The sequence below is a fragment of the Manacus vitellinus genome, unplaced genomic scaffold, assembly GCF_001715985.3.
Source record: "Manacus vitellinus isolate BGI_N305 unplaced genomic scaffold, ASM171598v3 scaffold_108_pilon, whole genome shotgun sequence".
NCBI lineage: Eukaryota > Metazoa > Chordata > Aves > Passeriformes > Pipridae > Manacus > Manacus vitellinus.
Window position 1 is genome coordinate 346,150 of NW_021938835.1, and position 7,250 is coordinate 353,399.

The 7,250-nt window shown below is 43.1% G+C and overlaps 1 protein-coding gene across 1 annotated transcript; it reads left to right on the forward strand.

Annotated features, from left to right (window-relative positions):
• Positions 1–1,375: 1,375 nt before the first annotated feature.
• ETS2 (ETS proto-oncogene 2, transcription factor) lies at positions 1,376–6,999 on the forward strand. Its single transcript, XM_029964495.1, has 7 exons — positions 1,376–1,561; positions 1,998–2,198; positions 2,742–2,825; positions 3,508–3,750; positions 3,910–4,173; positions 4,835–4,953; positions 6,168–6,999. Exons 1-7 carry the CDS (start codon positions 1,492–1,494, stop codon positions 6,381–6,383), a joined length of 1,197 nt encoding a protein of 398 aa, XP_029820355.1. The 5' UTR covers positions 1,376–1,491; the 3' UTR covers positions 6,384–6,999.
• The last annotated feature ends 251 nt before the right edge of the window (positions 7,000–7,250 follow it).

A 7,250-nucleotide genomic window follows, 5' to 3' on the forward strand; every position in this document is an offset into this window, starting at 1 on the left:
CTATCACGTGGGTTGCTTTGTGGATAGTTGCTGTTCTCTGTGCTGAAAGGGAATAAGAACTGGGATTCAGTGTTAAAGTAGAACTGAGAGTTTAAAAACCTTAAAAAAGTTTTGTGTGTTTTCAAACTTGCAACGTCTCAACCGTAATTAAGATGCAAGTATTCTGCAAGCTCCTTTTTTTGACCCTCTGGTGTTAAATCCCATTATATTTTATTCCATACCATAAAAAAATGAGATGGAGATGTTTATGGATTTTATGGCTTTTATTTGTGTGTAGGACAGTATTTACCAAGAGTTCTGTGCAAATCCTCGCCTCAAATGCCTGACAAAACAGGAAGCTTTGTCCAAAATGTGGATATTTTACCTGATGCTGCTTTTATCTTCCCTTAGGGAAGGGAAAAACAAACTCCAAACCTCAGAAAACCACACGTGCTTTGTTCTAATGTGATTCTAATCAGTCACCTGCTCTGGTCAGCAAAGCAAGTCCCAGCAGATATTAGGAAGGGTGTGGTAAAGACAGAAGTTAAGCACAGGCTGGGTCAAGTGGAGCCTGTAGATAGTCTGGGAGAGCTCAAAGAGCTGCAGAAATTCATCCCTGGAAGTGTCCCAGGCCAGGTTGGACAGAGCTCTGAGCAACCTGGGCTAGTGGAAGGTGTCCCTGCCCATGACAGGGGGTGGAACTGGATGAGCTCTAAGGTCCCTTCCAACCCAAACCATTCTGTGATAAAATGAGGCATCTTCTGGTGAAAATTGCCCAACATGAAACACTGAGTGGAAGCCAAATTTGGCCTTAAAATGAGATCTACTTGTACATTTAAGGATCAGTTAAGTGGATTAGTGATTTATGCTGGTATTTAATGGTGTTCTGTTCCACTATTTGCCCTCTGGGTACCAGCTTGTTACCAGTCACACTTGTTTGGTTCAGATGATAGAAAAATCTGTTGAGCCATGTCCTTGGGTGATGGAGAGATGCATGGAAAGGTCTGAAATAGAGAGTTAAATGGTGCAGACTGGCTCTCCACAACCTTCCTGTCAGTTGTTTAGCTCTCAAACTAATTGAAGACTGGAGTTATAAAGAAATCTGGGGTCAAATTGTAGGTGGCAAAATAGGAATAAGCAGTCTTATTTCCTTAAAAACACCACCCAAAAAATAACAGTGAAGTTTCCCTGCAATGAAGGCACTTTATATAAGTACCAAGAGTAAATAAGGATCATCTATGTCATGGAAAGCTGCAAAGCTCCAATTAGTGATTCAATCTTATCAAATGAGTAGCACAGAGATTTTAGGAAGTGGATCTGTGCTGTTTGGCTCTGGTTTTAAAACACTGACTTTCCAACATCTCTTTTTTAATGCTTCAAATAGCAAAAACCCTTGTCTTCTTCCACTGGCTTAAAATGTAATGCATCTTTTTCTCCCCTCCACCCCTTTTCTTTCTCCCAGAGTCCAACAACTGTGAATTGCCTCTGTTAACCCCATGCAGCAAGGCTGTGATGAGTCAGGCCTTGAAAGATACTTTCAGTGGTTTCACAAAGGAACAGTGTCGGCTGGGTATCCCAAATAGTAAGTGTTTTGCTATTTATAAGAACCCTTTTTTTCTTTTTTTTTTAATGCTAAAGGGGGAGGCTGAATAGCAGCTCTTTGAAAAGAGAAAGGGTGATGTCAGTAGGAAATACAAGAATGGATCCTATGTGAATCTGGCACAGCTTGACTTGGAAGGCCCAGGCTTGCTGGTGTTAAAAAAGGGTGCATGGAGGGCTCATGTTTTGGCAGCATGAGAGAGAATCAGCTATGCTGAGGACGTCCAAGTGAATGCAGAAGGAAAAGAGAGGACTGTGGGGTTTTTAAATTCAGGAACACATTCATTCTGAATTCGCTGGGAACTAAGTAACTTGTGTAAACAAATTTATTTTTTAAATTCACGGCTCTCTAATGAAGATCATTTGGCAAAGGTCAGGATTTGCCTCTAAATGCTCTAAATGTCCTTTCTGTCTTGCAGATCCCTGGCTGTGGACTGAACAACAAGTTTGCCAGTGGCTTTCATGGGCTACCAATGAGTTTAGCTTGGCAAATGTGAACTTCCACCAGTTTCTTATGAGTGGCCAAGACTTGTGCAACCTGGGCAAGGAGCGTTTCCTGGAACTGGCACCTGACTATGTGGGTGATATTCTGTGGGAACACCTGGAACAGATGATAAAAGGTAGTTAGAGAGCCAGAAACAGCTTTTTGGTTTAGGGCTCTGTTGGCAGAAACAGATATGGGACCCTATCTCAACACCAGTTTCACTATTAAGAGCTTTTATTACATATAAACTGTAAAACTTGGTTACTATTATCTGAACTGTTAATATGTCCTTGGTATGCAAGGCTGAGTACCTATTGTGGTCAGGTTTTATTTGGGAAAAATCACTGAAATAAATGAGCTTAGGATAAGACCACTGTAAATACCTCATTAAAAAAAAACAAAACAGTTAACCAAGAGTTGGACCTTGAAACACACTGCAATTATTGTTGTTTACCAGTTTTATGTTAAAATTCAATTGCTGTGATGGTTTTCAAACCTATTGGAAGTTGGTTGGGTATTTTGGGGTGGTTTCTTTCAAGAGAAAGAATGCAATATTGTGTGAGTAAAATTTTTGTGAGTGTTGATCCCAAAATACTCAAAAGATTCAGAAGCTTTTCATGGCACACAGGTCATATCTTTAAAACTATAACCCCAAATTTCCTTTTTCTCCTCTCCCCAGACAGCCAAGAGAAAACACAGGATCAGTATGTGGAGAACTCTCATCTCACCTCTGTTCCTCACTGGGTCAGCAATAATTCCTTAAGTAAGTATTTTTTAGAAATTGTCATTTTTTTATTTTTTTTTTTACATCTTTCAGTTACTTCTAAGGGTGTCACAGATTCCAGTGTAAAAACAAAAAGCACCAGAATAGTTCCTGTGCTTGAGGAGAACATTTGAGTTCAATTGCTGCAGCCTTCTTTCCTTGTATTGTTTAATTGTCATCTAATTTATATCGGAAATCTTTTGAAGAGCAAAGGCTTGGAGAAAATTAAATTTCCTCTTGGAATGCCAAACCCTCCATCTGTGGAGCAGAATGACCACTCCCATCTGTAGAAAACAGAGGCAAAAACTACCATTTACTGGGAAGCAGCAAGAGTTTTATGTTGAGGCTTTTTAAAGGCTGTGGAAGTGCAGCAGAGCTTTTGGAAGTGTGTGGGATGCAGTGCTGGCTCCCTCAGATTGTGGTAGAATAAAATACAAAAATCAATCAATCTTCAGCTCAACCTGATTATACCACTCAATGGTGAGGGCCTTACTTAAAACCACCTTAAACTTCCCCCTTTTTCCTGTAGCCCTGTTGTTTCCTTGGAGAACAAACAATAGGCATTTGTGGCTGGCAGGTTATGGAGGGAGATTTGCAGAATCTGATTTGGTGTATTTAGTGTATTAGTTTGTTTAAGGGTCTGCAGGGAAAATAATCTAATTCTTTCCTTTCTTGTTTTCAGCTGTTAATGTAGATCAGAACTCCTATGGAATGCAAATGCCTGGATACCCTAAAGCCCTCAGTTATCCCAAACCCAGCCTCCTGACTGACGTCTGTCAGACTTCCACAGCACCGAATCTCCTCAACCCAGAACAAGAGTTTTCATTGTTCCCTAAAGCCCAAGCAGATGCTGTTGGTGTGAACTACTGCACAGTAAACCAGGATTTCCCAAGGAACAACCTGAATTTGCTGATGGATAATTCTGGTGAGTCGTTTTCTTGCATGACAAACGCTGGTCCAGGGCCATGTTCTGAATGTGTTTTGCTCCTTTGCATAATTTATACGTGCAGGGTGGATTGAGAAGGAGGGGAAAAAAACCACCAACAATTCACAATTTTTTATTTTTTTTTTTTATTTTATAAAGGTAAGCTGAGAGAACACGAGTCCAGTGACAGCGGTGCAGAAAGCTATGAAAGCTCAGATTCCATGTTGCAGTCCTGGAACAGCCAATCTTCCCTGGTGGATTTACAGCGTGTGCCATCCTACGAGAGTTTTGAGGATGACTGTAGCCAGTCCTTGTGCCTGAGCAAACCTACAATGTCTTTCAAAGACTATATTCAAGAAAGGAGCGATCCTGTGGAGCAAGGGAAACCAGTTATACCAGCAGCCATCCTGGCTGGCTTCACTGGTAAGTTGTGGAGCAAAATGGTCACTCCTCTTCTTAGGTGACATCAGTATTCTCCATAAGTGTGTGCCATGGGGGTAGAGACCACTAGTCAGGAAGAGTTTCAGTTTTAAATGTCACTAAACAAAGCCTCATGGGATTATCCACCCACAGCAAGAACAGGCAGGTATGTCAGGACACATGAAAAGCAAATACACTTGTTGATCTCTTTGAAAAAGAGGGAAACTGGGACAAAATCTCCCACATTTGGGAATTTCCACTGGTGTTGACTTGCCTGCTAAAGCCTTATTCCCGTAGTCCTTGCTGAAATTGGTTTGTCCTCCAAAACATTTGCCAAGCCAAGGAGTGCTGGACAAGCCCTGGAGCTTGAAATGCAGCTGGTTGGGAGATGGGAGTGAGGGATGAGGGATCCATATGAAAGGGAAAGACCCAGCTTGAGTCAAATCCTGTGTTTCCATGAAAAGGCTGATTTGTTTTAATTTTAACGTGTTTAGCAGGTTTGTACTATAGAGCAAAACCTTAGGTTTCTTTCTGATTTTTAAAAAAAGATAAATCAGAGTAATTACAAGATCTATTCTGTGATATGAGTCTGGTCACATGCACGTGGTTGTGGTGAGAGCTTGCAGAAGTATTAATTATGGTTTCTCCCTCTCTCTGCCAACAGGCAGTGGACCTATACAGCTGTGGCAATTCCTGCTGGAATTACTGACTGACAAGTCCTGTCAGTCATTCATTAGTTGGACAGGAGATGGATGGGAATTTAAACTTGCTGATCCAGATGAGGTATGTGGCCAATTGTGGTGAAGAAAAAGATTTAGGGTCTGAACTGCCACCTGAAATGAAGTATTTTGGGAACTTATAACTTCGGTCATTAAAAATAAATAGGATGCACTTTCATTTTCTGATACTGTTATCACCAGGGAAGTTATGTTATTGAGAGGTGGGATATAAAGTCCACTGAAGTCTTTTTATTAAAAAGAGGGAGGAGGGATAAACAGTTAACTCCAAGGAACTTCATATCATTCACCTCTCAGTTAAAGAGCTGTCCTGTGCTGCTCAGTAGCAAATCAGTGGTGAAATGCTGTTTTCCTGAGGGAGCAGACAATGTGCCAGAGTTCCAGAAGTGTTTGGACAATGCTCTCAGGCACATGGTTGGGTTTTTAGGGTTGTCCTGTGCAGGGCCACAAGTTGGACTTTGATTCTTATGGGATGCTTCCAACTCAAAGATATTCAGTGATTTTTTTTATTTTTTTTTTTTTTTGAGGTTGTCCTGTGCAGGGCCAGGAGTTGTGTATGGATGACCTTTGTGGGACCCTTCCAGTCTGGGGATATTGAGTGATTCTGGGGGTTGTCCCATGCAGAGTTGGCAGTTAGACTTTGATGACCCTTGTGGGACCCTTATAACTTGGGTTATTCAGTGATTTTTGGGGTTGTCCTGTGTAGGGCCAGGAGCTGGACTTCGATGATCCTTGTGGGACCCTTCCAGCTCGGGATATTCAGTGACTCCCCTTAAGAAATTCCTTAAGAGATTTCAGTGAAATCCCTTTAAAATTTGGTCTCCTCAAGCACGTTCTGGCCCATCCACCTCAAACTGGTATCACTTTTCAGTGACATTTGCTATCGACCGCTTCCTCCTGAAGTTGCCGCTGACAATTGTCTTGGAGCATGTTCTCTTGTGGGGTTGGTCACCAGTTCTTCTCCTGAAGTTGCTGATGACAGTTATCTTGGAGCATGTTCTGTTGTGGGGTTGGACATCAATTCTTCTGAAGTTGCTGATGACAATTGTCTCAGAGCATGTTGTGTTGTGGGGTTGGTCACCAGTTCTTCTCCTGAAGTTGCAGTCGGAGCACATTCTGTTGTGGGGTCGGTCACCAATCCCTACCCAAGGCCAGGACACCCAAAGCAAACGAAACGCTCTGAGGAAACGACCTTAATACCTGCGTTTATCAGAAACCCCCGACTCTAACAAACCCTTTTTTTTTGGACTTTCCTTTCAGGTGGCCCGGCGGTGGGGGAGGAGGAAAAACAAGCCCAAGATGAACTACGAGAAGCTGAGCCGGGGCCTGCGCTACTACTACGACAAGAACATCATCCACAAGACGTCGGGCAAGCGCTACGTGTACCGCTTCGTCTGCGACCTCCACAACCTGCTGGGCTACACGGCCGAGGAGCTCCACGCCATGCTGGGCGTCCAGCCCGACACCGAGGACTGAGCCCCCCGCCCGGGGAGAGAGGGGGGGGAAAGACCACCTGGTGTGGGGACTCCGTGTGGGAAGGGAGCCTGTTCTCCCGCCTATGCTCCGGCCGGGACGCCGCTCTTGGGGGAATCGGGACCTCGGCGGGCGCGAGAGCCGGAGGGAGGTTTTGGGCCTCTGGGTGTTGTCGGTCGGCGCAGCCCCCTGGATCTGCGGCGGGGACACGGAAAACGCTCCGGGATGCGGCGTTCCCGCCGCGCCGAAGGCGTTTTTGGCTACTTTAACGCCGCCCTGGAAATAAAGGGGTGGCTTTAAAACCAAAGGTTGGGGGTGTGAGAGAGCAGCGATGCAGCAGGAGTGGTGTTGCTCAGATGTTTTTAAGGCGCCGTCACCGCTTAACGTCTCGCGTCGTGCATCTTTTGTCGCGTTAAGGTTATCGCTGCATCTTTATTTAAAAAACGAAAAGCTAATTTATTTGAAAACGAGCAGCGAGGAGACCGATAGTACTTTTGTTTTAAAGCACGTTTTATTAATATTGTTATTGTTGTTATTACTGCTCCAGGAATGTGCTGCACAGGTACATAAGCACTCCGTGTCCGAAACCAGATGTAGCAACTGTTAACAACAAAAAAAACCCAACAAAACCAACAAAAAAACAACCCACCCTTTAACAGAAAGGGAAGGAAAATCATACCATTTCAATATTGAGTTTATATATATATATATATATATATATTCTGTGATTCCTTTGGAAACTCTAATGTTCCTATTTAACAGATACTGTATAGTGTAAATTAAACTAATTGTATGTGTGGTTTTGAAATAGGACGAATGTAAACTTATCAGATGTGGGGGATTTTTTTCATGTTTGTCTAGGATATACAA

Excerpts from the sequence above, each read along its gene's own strand:
- ETS2 (XM_029964495.1), top strand. The coding sequence starts at position 1,492 with ATGAGTCAGGCCTTGAAAGATACTTTCAGTGGTTTCACAAAGGAACAG. Across the intron at positions 3,751-3,909 it reads TTTGCTGATGGATAATTCTG|GTAAGCTGAGAGAACACGAG; the intron begins GTGAGTCGTTTT and ends TATTTTATAAAG. Across the intron at positions 4,954-6,167 it reads AACTTGCTGATCCAGATGAG|GTGGCCCGGCGGTGGGGGAG; the intron begins GTATGTGGCCAA and ends CTTTCCTTTCAG.